This window comes from Lates calcarifer, linkage group LG15, assembly GCF_001640805.2.
Source record: "Lates calcarifer isolate ASB-BC8 linkage group LG15, TLL_Latcal_v3, whole genome shotgun sequence".
Taxonomy (NCBI): Eukaryota; Metazoa; Chordata; class Actinopteri; family Centropomidae; genus Lates; species Lates calcarifer.
This window is the reverse complement of record NC_066847.1, coordinates 10,105,761-10,124,410: the sequence shown is the minus strand read 5'-3', so window position 1 is coordinate 10,124,410 and position 18,650 is coordinate 10,105,761. Positions and strand designations below refer to the sequence as shown.

Here is an 18,650-nt window from a genome sequence, read left to right as displayed (position 1 = left end):
AAGAGACACTAAACACTCGACAGGTTTTGGATCCCTTTGTGGTCATTTTGACTTTCTTTGTAGATGTTTTGCATTGTTTCTATGCCCTGACCCCTTGGGTCTCTGGGCCTGACAGGCCTGCTCAGCAATCCACCCATGACCACAAGGTCCGTGTAGTAGCTCATCAGATTATATAACATGATCTTCATCTGATGAAGATTTCTTTATTATTTCTGTTCACTTTAAGGATTTCTCATCCACGCTGGCTCAAAAGCTGAGGTTCAAAGTTCATTCTTGACCTTGGAAACAGCAGCTGAGAAAAACAAAATTACTGATGTAATGAAACCTTTAACAGCATAAGGCTGTCTGGCATTTGTGTTAAGAGACCTGTTAATCGGTTTGGCAGTGAGAGCAGGCTACTGTCTGTTGTTTTAAAATGCAAATAGACTGTTTACAAATGCAAATTACTGAGAGAGGAGAATGATTGATGAACTAAACTCTTTAGCTTTGTTACTGGTGGTTCAGTGGCACATATATTAAATGTAGGGAGGTGCATAGAGAACAGAGGATAAACATAAAAGTGGATAAAATCTGACCTAAGTTTTTTGTTATTATCTAAACTGCCCAACTAAACTAACTACAAACTTTTCATTCACAAGTTAAATTAAAAACACACTTACCTCCTGCTCCTGCACTCCTGAAAAATCAACTTTTTATCAACTTAAAGTGATGAGATCTTTACATTTGCAGCTGAAAAACAATGATACATAGCTGCAGAAACAAAGTAGCTGATGCAAAGTAGCTCCTATCAGTGCAGGATGCCATAAAGATTATTGTGTTTTTAGTAAAAATAACTGAAATAAAAAGACAGTTACACAAGTATTCACATATGTTCTGTTTTAATTTGTAACAACCGGGCATTCAAGTGACATGGAATGTCAACAAGTTATCTTGTCTCTGTTTTTAAACCTCACATTTATTTTGTATAAGGTCTTCACTAAAAGACAAATTCTTTAATAAAGAGTGCTTACATAAATATAATAACATGACATACTTTGAGAAAACTTCTCAGTCTCTTCTATCTTTTCCTCACTGAGCCACTTTTCTTGTCTGTCTTTGACTTCTTCGCATCCTTCTTTCCTTTTGACAGATTCTCGTAAACATCCTCCTTGTTTCTGGAGATAAAAATAAAAAAGCTGATCAGTGTTTTTGTCAGCTAATAGATTTTCAGCAGACACCGATTAGACACAGATCTGGAGGAAGTGAATCAGGAGAAGTTAACTAACAGGGCAGCTGTATGAGAACGATTTAAACAGACCAACCATCCATGAATCAATCACTCAAAGCTGGCAGCCAACTATTCAGAGCTCCAAGTGGGTCAAAGTTTACAGTGTTAGGGGCTGAATTATCCAGTGTATGTGTGCTGTTTTATCTTTTCTCATTGGATAATTGGAACATTGTCCAGTTTACACGTGAGTGGCTCCCGAGCCCAGAGGTCACAAAAACATTATTCAGACAATAAAACAGAGACAAGTGGGGTGTCTTGAATTAGTTTGTACACTGTAAAAAAGAATCAGTCGTCTTATTTACTTCTGTCATTCATTAAACGGGGCACTTTACTGGTTTTACACATGAAGTTCAGTTTTATTGTCAGTAGTATAATACCTTCTGCGGCTCTGGAGGAGCTTTTCAAAGTAAAAAAATAATTTTAGCTTGGGTTTAAGACTGTTGGCACTTAAGAGGCTAGGAGGATCTAATAAAGGACGCTATGCTACATTTTTCAGAAATGCAAGATCTGAGCTTGACCCACATACTAGAGACAAGGAAATCTCCAACATCAGATTGTTGTGTCTGTATCTGAGCATGCATGAAATCTGACGCTCACACCCACTTCACACCCACTTCACACCCACTTCATTTGTTAAAAATTTATTTCTGACACTTTTCCTGCAAGAGACCAAGTGCAACAAAATTAATATCTTCCAGGTGAGACTGTGAAAATGTGTGTCATCATACCCAGATTTAAAATAATGCCCCCCCCCACAACGGTAAACTTTTCATTTTTTGGGGAAAAAAAATCCATAAAATGTTCTACACGTTATACCCACTATGTGACCCTCGCTGATAAACTGGCACAAAATCCACCAGGACTTGCTGAGAATTGCTCAGAGTTTCTGAGCCATGAACTGTCTAACTGATCCGAACATTAATTAAATTACACAGAGGAGTTAATTTTCCAGCTGCAAAAATAAACTAGACAACAAAACAGAGCATGTGTTGGAAGGAAAACAACATTTCATAACAGTAAATGAAGTGTTGGGATGAATATTTTTTGCAGTGTAGTCCACGGGATGAAAGAACATGAAACTGAAGTGGTGCTGCAGCTACAATGCGTCCCTCCCTCCACCCACAGCTCCTTCTCTCTAAAAAATGAGACTGTCTTCTGCAGCTCTGCTCTTCCTCCACAAACTGCTGACATAAGGCTGAAGGCGGTGACTAAGTCATGTTTTTTTAAAAGAAAGTAGGCCGGCAGTGTGAGATTTAGAGGGGCAAGGTGAATGTATTAGGGACATCCAACACCCACACACGCATACACACACAAACTCACTTTGAGACCTTCCTGCTCGCTGGCTGTTTGAGTTGCAGATTTCCATACTCCGTCTCGGTTTCCTGGGGAAGAGAAAAACAGAGACAGTTCAGATATGACTGGTACAGAATTACTGAAACACAGACAGAGGTCGTGCAGCTGGTTTAGTCTATGTGGTTTGAACGTTTTCTGTCTCAGGGTCAATGTTCATCTTTCACAAGCCACTCTCTGATAACGTATCATTCTGTTACAATTGAACTAGTCGGCTTCGGTGTTCAAATCAGCAGCCAAAAGTGCAAAGGCCTATTGACATACATATCTCTATTTTCTTTTCTTGAAACCTGTTATTGTTTTTCTCACATTAACCTAACAAAAGACTAATTCCTGATGTGTTTTGATGGTGAGTCTTTGTCTGCTGCCTGAATTTTCTGTCCCTGTTGCTCACCATGGAGGCAGAGTCTTTGGCTTTGGTGGTCTGTATGTACTCGGACACAGCCAGGTAGATGAACTTGTACTGGGCCTCTGTCTGCACCATACCAGAGCGCTGCTCTCGCACCATTTGGATGTATTTGGGGATGTCAATATCACAGTCCAGACCTACGGGGAAAAAGGAAGTGAGACAGGATTAGCATTAGATGGAGACAGTTTGACAAAGACGAAAAGAAACAGTGTATTTTGAATGGTTGTGTTTTTATTCAATATGTGTCTCAGGAGGAACTGTTTTTTTTTGTTGTTGTTGTTTTTTTTTACCCAGAGTGTCGATGGTTTCAAGAATCATGTCAATCACCAAAATCGTGCCAGTCCGACCAATTCCAGCACTGCACAAATTCACAGAAAAAATGAAGTTAATACATCTTTTCATCAAACAAAACAATGTGCAAACTGTACTAACAAAACTACAGCGATGATAGCAGCTCTGAGAGATTGATCTAGATGCTGAATCCCAATGGAAGTAAATCTTTTTTTTTCTTTGCAAAGCACCAAATGCACATTTATCAATTTGTTCTTTAATATAATAAAGGGTGGCTACGTTGAACATGCCTAGGATTAGTATTTCTTTTCAGAGACAGTTTCACTTAAAAACATCCCTTTACTTGCAGCTCAAACAGTACGCAGCCTGTAACAAGGGATCATATTCATAAGTAAATATTGCTTTGATTCAAAAAGCCACACCGTTTGTTAACATACTTACATACCAAAGTACTTACAGAACAGTCATATAATCACTTTTAAAAAAGGCACAAACAGCCTCAGTGTCCCTCAAACCACACGCCGAAAATTCCAAAAGGATAAACATCAGTTGACTCAAAACCTTTTGTTCGTCTAACACTAATCTTAATCCTGAAAATATGATCATTTCAAGATTAAACCTGTAAATACTATCACTGAAGTTTACATTATGAAACCTGACATTTCACAAGTAAGGATTGTTTTCCACAAGCTCCAGCACATCACACATTATAGTTTGAGGAATTACAATCTCCCCGCCCCGTGGGGAGAGCCGCCACCTGTCATTTCCTCCAAAGCCTTTGCATGTACGGATGCATTGATCAGCCTTTGGGCTCCAAAGAAAAAAGTATCAACAACCGCTCTGACACAATAAATATCTCTGATCCCTGGCACATTTAGCTCAATCATTACACTGCCCCCCCTCGAACCTTTGGTGCTATTTTTGAGTCTATTTGTCCAGTACCTGCAGTGGATGATCATGGGTCCAGCATGAGGATATTCAGCTTGTTTAGCGTTCACTTGAGTGAGGAAGCTGAGGACGCCGCCTGGCTGCTGAGGGACGCCATGGTCAGGCCAGCTGAGGTACTGGTAGTGCCATACTTGACGAGATTGTTTTGGCTGTTGAATAGAAAAAAAAAAAGCGAAAATATATCAAAAGAATGTTCTTTACATCAGCTACATACACAGAGGTGAGTGAAATCAGCGGTAGGTATCTGGAGGTTACCTTATCCATAAGAGCGATCTCCAAAACTCGGACTTTATAATCAGCAGCTTCTCTCTCCGACTCACAGGTCACCACGTATGGCCCCATCTCCTTGGAGCTATGAAGCTCCGGCCAGTATGGCACACATTTATTCTGCACAAAATAAAAGAAACACTCAAATAAATTCTAATTTCATCTGAAGGATTGACTTCATATACAAGGACGCTTTTGTTTTTTTTTAGTTTCTGATTGAAATTATTTATAGTATTTTGTGCTTTATTTAATGTCTGCATTGTAACGTCTTACAATTATCTTTTATATTAATGGACTTGGTCTATTACTTTGTGTATTCAGATATATATATAGTATATGAGGCTTTTATTATTGGAGCAAACAGCAACCATTAATCTTAATGGATATTGTCATTGACTGTGGAAGTAACCATGCCTCTGTTTTTAAATGACAGAAAGAAGGATGTGCTTCCCTCAGGGGAAAGGTCATGAGAGCTTTAATTGATGATAACCAATTATGACAACCTTTTTTTGGCATTTTGAGAGTGTCAAGCTTTTTAGAGGTTTCAAATAGCTTTCATGTCTTCTTGATACTGACCCGCCCTTTCTCAACCTCTCTTGTTGTCATGACGATCACACTCGTGTTCTCCTGCCATACCATCTGCCAGAAATCATTGACGGTTGTTGCTAAGCATCCCTGCGTGGCGATGTAAACTTTCTGATCTCCGGACTCCCACAGGGTGTTCTGCGGTCAAACACGGAGGGAACCAGTGGATCAATACACAAACACAATCAACACAACAACCCTGAAGGATATGAACACTGTGTCTTTCCTGTTGTGTTTTTGCTGTCATTTTGTGTTGCTGGCGAGGCCAGAGCCTTTGCAGACTTACTTTCACATAATTGGCGTTGATGTAATCTGAACCCACAACGTTAGGATCAGCGTCCTGCAGGATGACCCTGGTGTCATTGACTTGTTGGAGAAAACAAGTGGGTAGAGAGAGGACATAGTGGGAGAGAAGGCGAACATGTTAGCCCTATCAGAATGTGGATTTATTCATTCAGAGCATCATGATACCGAGAAGGTTAAAAACTCACAGGGAAGAATGTTCTTGTATCTGTTTTTGCTCTTGTTTTCAGGCCTTTGTCCCTCCTCTCTGCTCTTTTTCACCTTTGCCTCCAACTTTTGCAGAGCCTGGTGGGAGAAAGACACGACTGTGTGACATCTGCTGTGTCCCAACTCCATACTACAAACTAATACTGTACAGTATGTATGATACTATTGGGACAGTAAACAGCTTTTGCTGTTAAAATATAAGAAGAAGAGGAGAAATTAATGCACTTGACAGTTTTATACTCAACAGGAAATGACAGAATAAGTCAGTCAAACTAGAACTATAACTTCACAAAGAGAAACAGGAATTTGTAACATGTTACTGGAGCTCTGTCTCCACTAGAGGTGAGACAATTAGTTAATCCATTTGTTGATCAACAGAAACTTTAATGGCAACTTTTTAAATAATTGATAAATTATTTAATTTTTTAAAAGTAAAAACGCCAAACATTCTCCAGTTCCAGTTTCCCGGTTGTGATGATTTTTTAATTTCTTGTTAAACTCTTGCAGCAACAACTGGATATCTTTATCTTTTTTTAACTATTTTCTGACATCTTATAAACCAAACAATTCATTAGTTGAGAAACTAATCATCACATTAATAAATAATAAAAAACAATTGTTCATTACAGTCATAGTAACCACCACCTGCAACATATGTTAACAAAATTTTGCACCCACAAGTATTTTTCCGTTTCCTTTCAATCAGTAATCAAATTTTTTACTATGTATGCTCCAGTGTGAACAGTCATACTCAAAGCCTGTTGTGACTCATTATGTAATATGACTTTGGGACACGGTTTATGTATTCCATCACCACAAGATGGTACTGTATTACCTCTACTTTCTAGTTGGACAGTAAGGAAGTAAAGTGTTGAGATGTAAAAGGCTGATATTCACTTCAGTCAATTTGTAATAAGATGATGAATAATTTACTTTTCGCCCACGTCAGGACAACCCTGTAGTTCCCAAACAAAAGATGAACCGTCATGGTAAGAAACATAAGTGACAGTAAATGTAAACGAGGTCAGGTCAAGTCTTACGTCAAACTCCTCCCAGAAGCCTGCCTTGCTCTTCTCTCCCTCGCCTTCCTGCTGCTGCTTGGTCTGATCCAGCTCTTTCACTCTGTTGTCGATATCTGCTGCATTCACTCTGGTGGAGTAATATGGCTGCGTGAGAGAGAGAGAGAGAGAGAGAGAGGGGAAAAATCTTTTAATAGATATGAAAGAAAAAGATGAGCCAATGAACGAAATACACAACACACTCATCATCGGTCAGGCCGCATTAAGACAAAGATGTGAGTAATATTTCCTATCTGTGGGCTGCGCTGCTCTGCTTTTAAATTCACAGAGGCCTGTTTCTGCTCTTCACGCCTCATTGATTTTCATCTTGCTGGATTAATATATTAAACAAAGTTATAATTTAGAATTTAATTTAAATATCCTACACACTGACCTGTTTCATCAACATCATGTGTGCGAGAAAACCCAGTTCACCTGTTTGAGATAAATCCAGTTGCCAGAGATCTCCTCGATGCCCTTGCGTTTGTAGTGCTCCACCAGGTCTGTCAGCGTGTCAAACATCTCTGAGCCTCCCACTGTATACCTGTCATTCTGGATACACACAAAAACATACAACGTGTCAGTCTGGGCACACTGAACCAAACTTTGTGGTGTAAAGGGTATGATGTTTTGACGAATTAAAAGGTCACATCTAAAACAAAATGGCAGACAAAATCAAAAGGAAACCGAGGAACATCTTTGAAATGAAATGGGTGAAATAAGCTTTTGTAGTAGTAACAATATTTTTTGAAATCCTTCAATTAAAATAGAAATAAATTATTTTTGGAATAGAAAATAATACAATAGCTCCCAAAGAGTATTCTTTCTGTGACAGAAACTTGAAGCTAATTATTTAAGTACAAGAAAATGATTTCCTCTGTGTAAAAGGTGTGACTCTATACTGATGTAGTCTCACTTACAAAAACAAGAAGAAGTGCAGTAAACAACTGAAGATTAGAGGTGAGTACAAACCAAGCCTACAAACTCGCCTGATCTTTGCCACATGCTCATAAAAAGGTCTTTGTGACCCTTCCAGTAATCTCACATTAATCTTCTGCACCCCAGTGGCGCTCAAAAACAATGGCTCCCATTTAAATGAGGACTGAACGGTGTTTTCTATGAGGTCAACCACAGCTAAAAATAAAATGCAAAGGCCGTGAGGGTGACTGCTGATGGAACGACACAATCTATGAAAATGAGTCCAAGAGATGGCCGTGTGAACCGCTGCTGCCACTGCGAATATCAGTGTGCAAACACCTAATAATAATGTCAGAATACACTTTGTGGTTTCCCATCTTTCTTACTCAGAAATAAAACTGCTGTTTGTACCTGAGAACAACTGTTGGCGAACATCTGAAGTAAAGCTGTTCCACTTATGACACTTATGACCAATAGCATTGTTGAAATGTGAGCAACACTGTTGTTGCACAAGACAGGGGAAATGAGACTTTAAAACTTTTTCAAAGCGCACTGCATAACTTTGGGAATACCCCTCAGTGTTTTTATGTGATGTGAATCTGTTTCAGGGACTAAATCTGTACATTCAAAGCTCAAGACTGACCAAAAACAACCCTTGGTTTCATGCACGTGTTATCTTGTGTGCCACACACACTCGCATACAAATGAAGACAGGCACCCACCTGGCACATTATCTTAATGTGGGAGACCCGCTTTCCTCCTGTTTTGCTCCTCTCGTCCGTCTGAACAGACAGGACAAAGTCTCCAGGTTTGGACAGCGACTCTCTTACCAGGAAGGTCCCCGGCTCGTCCCGCGCACTGAGGAGCTTCTCTGCGTTTGGCCCGGACAGGTGACCGTGGTACCACCTGGGTCAGACAAAAACACTGATGGGTTAGTGATGCAGAATCTGTGACACATGTTTAAAGATGTTTTGACTCTGAGCTAAATTTCAGCTGCTGTGACCAAATAACACATGTTTGATCTGCCCCTTTTTTCACTGAAACCTAATGTGGCTGCAGTATGAGTGACATGCATCAGTCAATTCAGACCTAAGCGGTCAGACACATGCTGATGTGGTAGTACACTGGACTCTTGCACATAACTGAGCAAATAGAAATAGAAAGCCACAACAGAATCTTTAAGTTTGAAAGTTAAAAACAGCATTACAGATGTTGCTGTTACAGGCAGGTCTTATTTATGTCCGCCACTGTACTCTCTGTGTGTTTGTGGAGTGTGTGTGAATGAGTGAATGCACATTCAGTCGGGTTGGGTTGTGACTTAATTTTAGGCACAGTTCTCGATTTCTTCTTCTAAACTTCCTGCTTTGCGGTCGGAAAATTTCTGATGACAGATTTCGTGGCTGAAGAGGACAGAGTATTTATAGCCTGCCATCCCCCCCCCTTCGATATGTAACATCTACAGATAAACTCCCCCCCTCCATCACCACCACCACCACACACTGTGCGTGCTCTTTTTATGCTTTTTGCACAAGCTTTTTATGATTCTGTCCTTTGATTTACTTACTTGTCAAATCTCAGTTTATGCTTTTACAGAAGTTGAAATTAGATTCCACCTGACAGTTTTTATTTACAACAGGTTGCATGAAGTGCTTGCAGCAAAAAAAAAGAAAAAAAAAAGTCATTGTCCATGCAATTTTGCAGAAGCTAAAGAACAGCCTGTGCAGAGGAATAACTGATGGATGACTATACTGTAAGTGGACGAGTTTAAGACAAGAATTTAGCCATGCACATGTGGTTAGATTGCTGTCTTAATCAGAGTTGTGCCTGGAACAAACCTGTCAGCAACCGTGATTGATCACATGTGATAATGCCAACAAGTTCACAGTTCAGACCGTATTTATCCTCTTTTCTGAGAAGAGATCATTTGCCAGATATACAAGAACAGACCTAAAGAAAACTGCACCAAACGGTGACCTGTTGAGGGGTGTGCAGTCATGCTTTGCCGACACGAGAGAGAGGGAGAGAAAGAGATGAGGAAGACAGTGAGTGAGCAAGAACACGATGGAGTGTGCAATAGAGGAAGACAAGTCGGGTCTGGCCATTGCTTTCAAAAGTGTCAAAACTTAAAGTTTCCAACCGCAGCAACAAAAGGGAAGTTAGACAACTGACAGAGAGAGAAGGACGGGGGGCGGGAGCAGAGGTGTAGGGCCTCCAGCTTACACATGTGCATACACATGATAGAAAGTAGTGTCCTCCTTGACTCATAAAAGGAGTGGAACTGCATGAGTTTATCACTATTAGTTGGACATTAACCTACTTTAAGTGCCTACAGTTCTAGCTGGGAGGAAAAAACTCAGCAGCCACAATGTCATGGAATTCACAGATGTACAATGTGGGCAGATTTGAATAAAAACAATAACATTACCCCCTGGTTTTGGAACGCACATTTGAAAAAGATTTTTATCTGGTTTTCAGCTGCAGCTCGGAGGAGTATGTTATGCAGAGGGCACAGACGCATACACACAGATGTTAGCAAGTGCCTATAAAATCATCTTGTAACTATATTTAGCAGAGGTGTGTGCAAGTGGAAGCTACTATCAGCAAAAATAAAAATAACATTTGAAGTAGCAATACCACAACAGAAATAGGCTCCATTGCAAGGACAGTTTTAGGTAAATTGTGCAGAATAGCTTCTGTCAGTGAACGTTATTCCTATTCAGAATCCCCAAATTAAAGCATACGTATGTTGAGTTAAAAGTCTTTTATATCCCGTTTTGGGAATCGCAGTGCTTTCAGAACATTTGACGAATAACACGATCCTGTACACCCGTACAACCTCTTTGCATGATGTTTGTTGTACCTGTAAAGTTTGCATTTCAATTATATTTTTCATTAGTTTATCTAGTGTTACATCTAAAATCTTAATCCACCAAGCAATTAGTAACTACAGCCAAATATTCAAATGGGAAAAAGGGGACTCATAGTAGTGAAGATGCAGCAGTTATTTTTCTTTATTTAATGTGGGAATGCTGTTTTTGCAAGAAGTGCTCAAATGTATTGGAGGCCGCAGCTTTACTGGAGCTTCAATACTCGTTCCTCACTAATGGAGGAGTCATGAGAGAAGGTCCCATTTAGCTGAATGCTTAAAATGAACATGTGAACATATTTTTAATCTCACAGACTAATAATAAGGGAGATATTTTCAGAGACATTCGGTCTCATAATCTGCTCGTAAAAGGTAACGTAAGGGAAAGTGAATATTCTTTTTTTTTTTTTTTTACTGCAAATGTGCTTCTCCCTTTTTGTTATTCATGTTCTATTTTTTGCACTCTTTTCTGTTTATTGCCCATTCTAACTTTATCAGTAGCTAGTTTTATGTGCATAGATTTGTTCTTTACTTTGCTTTTTGTTTATTCACTTGGATGTTTGAGCATCACTGTTCAGAGTTTGACACTAGATGGCTGTTCTCACACTCAACTGCTGAACTGTGCTCACCTTAAATACAAGGTTAAGATATGTACCTATGAGCAGGATTTTGTACCATTGCAACTTGTTTAGAAGACGGTCATTGATAAGATAAGATAAAAACTTTATTGATCCAGAGCGGGAAATTAAGATGTTACGGCAGCATAAGAAGAGGGAGGCCACTTACAGTATGTGCAAAAGGAAAGAGCAACCAAAATGGGGGAGGCTATCCACAAATAAATTAAATCTATTTAGATCCAAAAAAAGTGAACCACAAGTAGAGAACAGCTGCATTATAATGTGGCTGTAAGGTGTTATTAACGCACTTGTCAACGACTATAACTCCACCTGTGGACACCCATGATGTAAAACATAGTAAAACACAAGTGTAATTCTATAAAACAGCTGCATACAACTACATTATAGTGTGCTTTAAACCATTTACTACCTACTACATATACTACCTAAATAGGAAGACTTTAAGTTAAGTGTTACCCAAAATGGAAATATTCAAGAGAAGTACAATTGTACTTTGACACTGCTCTCATTAAATCCATGAGCAGCACTTACAAGCTGTGAGTTAGTGTCTGCAGTGTGGGTGTTTATTTACTCTGACTCACATTTTGACAAACAGAGATGCTATTACACCTAAATTATTTAAAAGTGCCTTCAGATGAAAAGCTTTCCCCCCATAGGAAAAGATTAATAGAATATCAAACCTACAAATGACACTTATCCCCAGTAAATAAACAGCACTTGGAGGAAATACTACTCATCACAGATGACTTAACCACCTAACCAAACTCTATTACTCTGAGCCTGAAGGTGTAGGTGGAGGCAGCTCAGAGAAGCCGGCGGGTGTGGGCCACATTAACCTACAGGGGGTTACATAGTGAGCGTGGAGATGACGAGTAAGAGTGCAACAGACCTCTCTGTGGTGGGGTCGGAGCAGTTGAGGGGGTATTTGAGCTCGATAACAGTCCCATCCCTGTCCTGCAGGATGCCATTCTCCGCGGTGTAATAGTCCACCAGCTCTGACAGGGTGGCAAACTTCTCCCCGCCGTACAGGTCGTAGAAGTCGCCTGTGTTTTGGATCCGGATGTGTGTCACCAGCTCACCCACCCTGAGATGAAAAATCAGGCCACACAAGTAACCGTCAAAGTTTTCATTGACAACCAAACTTCCTGATGACAGTCAAGAGAACACCTCTATACTGTTTATCACTATAAAAGATTAAACTGCATAATTACATAATGACATGATGTTTCAATGTTCAACCACAAACCAGATCCTCACATTCAGAGCTTTATTTAATCCTCACAGATTCTGCAGCTGAATACTGTATATGTTCTGTATATAGTGGCTGTGTTTGTCTATGACACAGACATGTAAACTGTCAGCGTCTGTACTCTATCATGCAAAGATGGCAGTCTATACAGTAGTCCTCTGGCTGCCTCAGTTTGTTTAACATCAGTACCTGAATTTGATTTTTCCTCTCATTATTCAGAGCATTGAAGTTTTATTGTTTGATTTTATTTTATTGCTATTTATATTTACTTTTTATAACTACAGACTGCTGTACTGTGATCAATAACTTATTGATCTCCTACATTCAGGATTGCCAGATTCACCTACGAAGCTGCTCTGACTTAAAGTCCTGCTCATGTGAAAAGAAATACTACTACGGGAACAACAATTCCCACATTATACTGTACATCTACATGAATATAACCCAAATATCTCTATGACGCATTGGCTCAAAAGACCTGTCAGCGACATTGTAAACTTGAGTTACTCGGTTTAACCTAATTGCATATATTTACAAATTCTAACTTTTATTTCTTTGACCTACAGACATCTGAGGCACTGTGCTGAAGCTTTGCATCAATTAAACTTCACGCACAAACATGAAAACATATTATCAGTCAAATTTAATGTGCTAAGGTTTCAAGATGTTTACTTAGATTACACAGTGTGTACCACATGACATTTCATTTATCACAATATATCTATATTTGATCCTCCCAGTGGAGTTATTTTTAGTAGTGATCATAATTCACTCTGTTATCATTTCATTTTTAGCATTTTATGTAAGTAATGTCTATTATTCATAATACTGTATAAGATTTTTTATTTCAGTTCAGTCTCAGTCTGAGAAAAAACCCTATCTACACTCACTTCTTGATACTTGAATATAGTAACAGCACATTTACAAACGCAAAGTGTGATTTTATTGTGCCCACAAACTGCAGTGGAAAACTTTTCATCTACATATAATATTCACATGTTGAGCACATCTCTTTTTCTCAAAGTTTAGAACAGCTGTGTAGTAAACTGTGAACTTAAAAAGCAGCAGATACATTTAGGAAATGAATTTAAAAAGCAGTAAAGGTACGAGACCAGTGTTTTCATTAGAGTTTGCTGAGCTGCGCCATCCGTCTGCTCTGACATCTATCAGCTTTTATATTGACAGTTTTGTGTCATTTATATTCTGCTTTAAGGTTTGGTAAATGGAAGAGCCACGTGGGAGGGTTCTCAATATACTTTTACTTACACTTTTTAAAAGATGGGAAAGTAAAATTTCTTCTGCAAAGCTCAACAGGGATTTGAAGTGTTTTTGCAGACGTTATTACCTGACAGACAGGGAGAAATCTCCTACGTTTTTCTTGCTGGGTCGGGCCAAAAAGCTGCCATGAATGCCTCGAGACTTCAGCATCTCTTCGGCCTGCAAGCCTGTGATGTCTCTGTGGAACCACCTGCATTCACACACGTATACATATATGCTCAGTAAAAATACAGTCATTGTGAATAGAACTGCACCCTGTAGACCATCAGCTTACAAGCAGATAAGACTTGTGTCAGATAAATATACACACGTTTAACACAAACCGCAGTCTAGTCTGAGTTTGGAAATGATATTAATATGTATTAACAGTCGATTGACCGAAAATTACTTTTACTACTTTTACTCATTTCATTGTGAAAGCCTTTAAAAATAAAGTTTAAGGCATTAACTTTACATCTAGTGACTTGTGATGATCATTTGTTATTATCACTGACATTTTTTTAGATTAAACAAATAATCAATCAATAATTAATAGTATAACTAATACTATAACTGATATAATTGAAAAAACAAAACATTAATCGCATTTCTAGTCCAGTTGATACAGTCATTTTTCTTCAAAATAAATCATGTTCTTTATTCCGCTCATTCTGTAGCAAACACAGTTCTGTCTATAGACGTATATAGCCATAATTTACTCTGTGCTATGTACCGCAATGTATTTTAATCACAAAAACATCATTACAACACCTCAACACCTCACACTATATTGTACACAACGTACTAAATCCAGTAAAGCTCTGGCTGTAACGCTCTTTCATCAACACTGTGAAGCTGAGTTGCTCAGTTGCATCAGCACAGACCAAATATCTAATATTTTATCATTTCCTGGAGCTTGGCTCGCAGCCTCTGAGCTCACCCAAAAAACCCTGAAAAGCAGTTTTTTGTTTGCCTTAAGGAGCCGTAATACAAAAAATATTAGCCGAATGTTAAATTATCAACAGGCTGTTTCTCATTTTAACAGATTTACTGCAAACCAGTCTGATCCTTTCAGATTTAGTTGTTTAAAACAAATACACTTTAAAGGAGCACCAGAAAGAGCTTCTTCATTGTTATATTGTAGTAGCAATGTTAAAATGGGCAATATAAAGCTTAAAATGTTATGGAAAACACATTTGAAGCATGGTGCGCTCTGTCTGTGTACTGATTTGACAATTAGACTGTGTTTGTACCGGAATATGTGTTTCCCCTTTAACTTTGGATTACCCAAAGACAGCATTTATACAAAAAATGGACTGAGAAAGATGATTTGAGAAAGATAGATCACAGATATAAAGAAGCATCAACTCAATGCAAAGGTAACCTTGTAAAGAACCTTTAAAGTACTTGAATATTGAGGAGAGAAAAAAAGTGGGTTTCTTGCTCAACTTGCTGAACTAAAACATCATTTACGACACATTTTCTTTATGCAAACAGACACTGAACAGCGCACAGCACATCAGAAATCACATGATAGAGGAACAAAGCAGGACGGGTTGACAGCTGGGGAAAGACAGAGAAGGAGGAATGGAAACAGAGAAGTTGTCATCAAGCCTTGCACAAAACACATGAGAACACAACCAGAGTTGGTTAACAGAGCACTGTAGTGTCCGACGGGGGCCTGACTCACCGAACCATGTTGTCTCTTCACTTCTTCTAGGACCAAAGAGAAAGAGAGTGATTGGTGAAGAGTCACTCGTACCTGAACATGTGCAGACCCAAAGTCATAAGTATTTTTTATTTACCTCTAGTCTTACAAAGAAACATTCTGTTCCTCACTACTTCCTCAGTTTATACTTGCTTAAATCGAACATAAGCCACTTTCCTTCTCATGCTTTTGCTCTTTCATACACTCACTCGACTTCTGACACTAACACCCTTCCATCGCATACGAAAAACTATCAACCCCATCTCTCTGTTCACTAAACAACCCTCGAACTACCCGGACTCTCCTCCTTCTCTCCTTCTACACTTCCCTCCATCCAATCCTCTTCCTACCCAACCTCTCTCAGTCCCAATAGGAAAGCAAGTAAACACTTACTCTTCTCAGCTGCCTCTCAGAACAACTGACACCTCGCCGAGACGCTTGGACTGTGTACGTCTCTCTCCCCTCCTCTCTGTCGTTTTCTCTCTCGCTCTCCCCTTCCTTCCTTCTTACGTCTCCTTTCACAAAATAGTGAAAGCAACAAGGAACCAAAAAAAGCTGACAGGCCGGAATTCCTCCAACAGATACAGACCTTTTTTTGTTTCTTCTTTTTTTTTTTTTTAAAGATAACCACAACAAGTACTTATCATATTTAGGAGCAGGGTAGATTTAAACCCAGGAAACCTGCTCCCTGATTCTTCATTATTTAGTTTTTTAATGCAGATGTCAATAAAAAAAGCAGCATCAAATGATTCCATTCAGAGGTGAACCATGAGTGAGACCGCCTGTCCAGTTATTCCACCTTGGTTACAGGAGTAAAAAAAAAATCCACAACACGCAGAGTTTGAGCTTCTTGTACCTTAGAAAACAAGCCCACACTTTGTCTCTCAGTCTGCTATTTGCAAAGCTTTTCCCCTTTGCCTGCCCACCTGTCTGCTACAACTGTTGCATGTTTGTTCTTTACTTCCAGGTGTGTACGAGTGTGTGTGTGTATGATTGTGTGTATGTGCAGCACACAAAGGTCATAGTCACAGAACACTTCCTTATTCGCAGTCAAACCTTCCCACCTCTATATATATATATATGTGTGTGTGTGTGTGTGTGTGTGTGTGCGTGTGCGTTTGCTTTCAGCTGGTAAACCATTTGCAACTGTGAACTCTCGTCGCTATCAGACCACTGTGACAACAGCTCTGATATCACAAACACATGTAGAAGCTTGCAAGAGACAATAGTTCCCCTACAATGCAACACAAATCTACACAACACCCACACTTATAAGGAAGGCTTGGCTGCAATGCAAACACATGTTCAATAAATGTCATAAACATATGAACAAATCTTTTACGACCTGTGAAACAACATAGGTAATTCACATTTAACTTGCAAACCATGTTTACCTGCAAGAGGTTTGAGAGGACATATTTGAATTCACGTAACAAATTACAGTTCTTTTCCAAAGCCAAACACATCTTCCTCTTTAGACTGAGAACTTTAAACTATGTTGTTTTTAGTGCAGAGATGCAACAAAACTCTGTAAAGGTGACACTGCGTTTGAACTTTGCCCACAAACCTAAGAAAAAGTGGAAGAACTTACTATATATAAATATAATATGCTGTAACCCCACCCCACCCTCTACACACACACACACACACACACACACACAGAGCACTGCAGGTGTCGTTTGTCGTGGTTAACGCCAGCTATTGCAGTTTGCATTACTCTCCTCATAGCCTCTCATGTTCAACAGTTGAGGCTGGTTCAGCTTCTCTTCCCTTCTGACACAACAGAGCTTCACTTTTCAGGCTGCAGGACGAATGCAGCAATGTGGCAAATGGTACACTCACACACATACACTCACACAATCACACACACTCTCTCAGTTTTTTTTTTCCTGTTCAGGAGAGGAATTTATTGTACATGCTGTTCTCTTATTTCCCCCATCTAAATCTATAAAACATTATAATGATATTAATAGTGCTGAAACAATTAGTCAGTTAATCTTTGGATTCCTCTTGTATGTGAGGGTTTCCTTACTTTTCTCTGTTTTATGTTTTTATAAACTGAGTGTATTTAGGGTTTGGACTGTCAGGAAGCATTCTGAAGTCATCTCTTCGCACTTGGGAAATTGTGAAAGATATTTTTCACTGTTTTCTGTCAGTGGTGCAAATATGCACCATGAGATAATTTGAGTTTGTCTCTTATCAGATATTTTATACTGCTTTGACTAGACTAACTATCCCTTTAATGTTGCTAGGCATAGGAAGTCATTGTGGGCAATGCAGAGGGCATGTTTTATGGCATCATTGCATTTTATGGCATAATTTGATTTTTCAGTAGAAGTGGAAAAACAAACATTCCCAGTGAGTTTTTTACAGACAATGTATCACGTAGTGATGTTATAACAGAAAATCAAATATACTGTCATAAGGATTTTATCCATATCACCTAGGCTTAGTTTTATGGGAGAAAATGTTTAATCTGCGTCTAGAGCTGCATCAAAACCTACATCCTGATTATGGATACATGTGATTTTTCTGAGTGCCGTCAGTGAAGAATTCCTTGAGAAAATAGTGACAGTGTTGAAAGGTGCACGACACACCACAATATTCATACAAGCTTTTAAAAGATTCTTAGATTCACATCTGGACCTGTGACACCATCATTCTGCAGCCAAACAAGTTCCATTGAAATCTGATGACATGTTCTTAGGATAACTTGCATGGAAAAAGTACAGGTTTTTCAGTGACGGTAGACATGAACGACAGAAAGAAGAAAGACACTTTTTTAAAAACTACGAAAAGTAACAGAAAACACACACAGCGACACTGAAAAGAAACAAATGTAACGCCACAGCACAATCAAACATAGACATTAAAAAATTAAATAAATGTCACAGGAAGTTATATTACCTAATCATAAACCCTCAAAAAAATATAAAACACTCACCCACAAGACATTGTGCGGGCTCTTCCTCTCTGCTGTGCTCAGGATCACTGGTGGTTGGGACTCCTCTGCACAAGGAAGTGATGGGTTGAATCCAGTCTCTCCTCTGTGCTGTTGTCTATGATGATGTTCAGTGTTTCTCCACCTCCGAGTGAAATAAAACTCACAGAAAGAGTCAGGTTACATTCACAGCAGCTCATGCATTTCTGAATCCCGGTTAGCTCCCCTTGTTCTACATTCACTTGCACCCAGCCTGGCTTGTGTTTAGCTCTCTCATGATAAGATATCAGGCTCCATTACAAGTCCAGCCAAAACTCCCACCCTGTAATTTACTCTAATTTTCTTAATTACTCAACTATCTAAGGGAGAAAATCTGCTTGTTCCCGTC

At 39.1% G+C, this 18,650-nt stretch overlaps 1 protein-coding gene across 4 annotated transcripts; it reads right to left on the bottom strand.

The window, feature by feature from the left end:
- Nucleotides 1–861: 861 nt before the first annotated feature.
- On the bottom strand, nucleotides 862–18,291 carry ptpn6 (protein tyrosine phosphatase non-receptor type 6). Of its 4 annotated transcripts, none has more exons than XM_018672443.2 (16): nucleotides 15,715–16,214; nucleotides 15,304–15,375; nucleotides 13,702–13,824; nucleotides 11,997–12,191; nucleotides 8,326–8,509; nucleotides 7,121–7,237; nucleotides 6,668–6,793; nucleotides 5,609–5,705; nucleotides 5,404–5,483; nucleotides 5,109–5,255; nucleotides 4,521–4,652; nucleotides 4,260–4,414; nucleotides 3,317–3,384; nucleotides 3,012–3,163; nucleotides 2,588–2,649; nucleotides 862–1,154 (listed from the first exon to the last, which is right to left on the bottom strand). In XM_018672443.2, the coding sequence occupies exons 2-16, from the start codon at nucleotides 15,309–15,311 to the stop codon at nucleotides 1,058–1,060; spliced, it is 1,743 nt and encodes a 580-aa protein (XP_018527959.1). In that variant the 5' UTR covers nucleotides 15,312–15,375; nucleotides 15,715–16,214; the 3' UTR covers nucleotides 862–1,057. The 4 variants fall into 4 exon arrangements, with proteins under 4 accessions (XP_018527959.1, XP_018527957.1, XP_018527958.1 ...); XM_018672441.2 differs by having other exon boundaries at nucleotides 15,304–15,329; nucleotides 15,715–16,213; XM_018672442.2 differs by having other exon boundaries at nucleotides 15,304–15,326; nucleotides 15,715–16,213.
- Nucleotides 18,292–18,650: the final 359 nt, after the last annotated feature.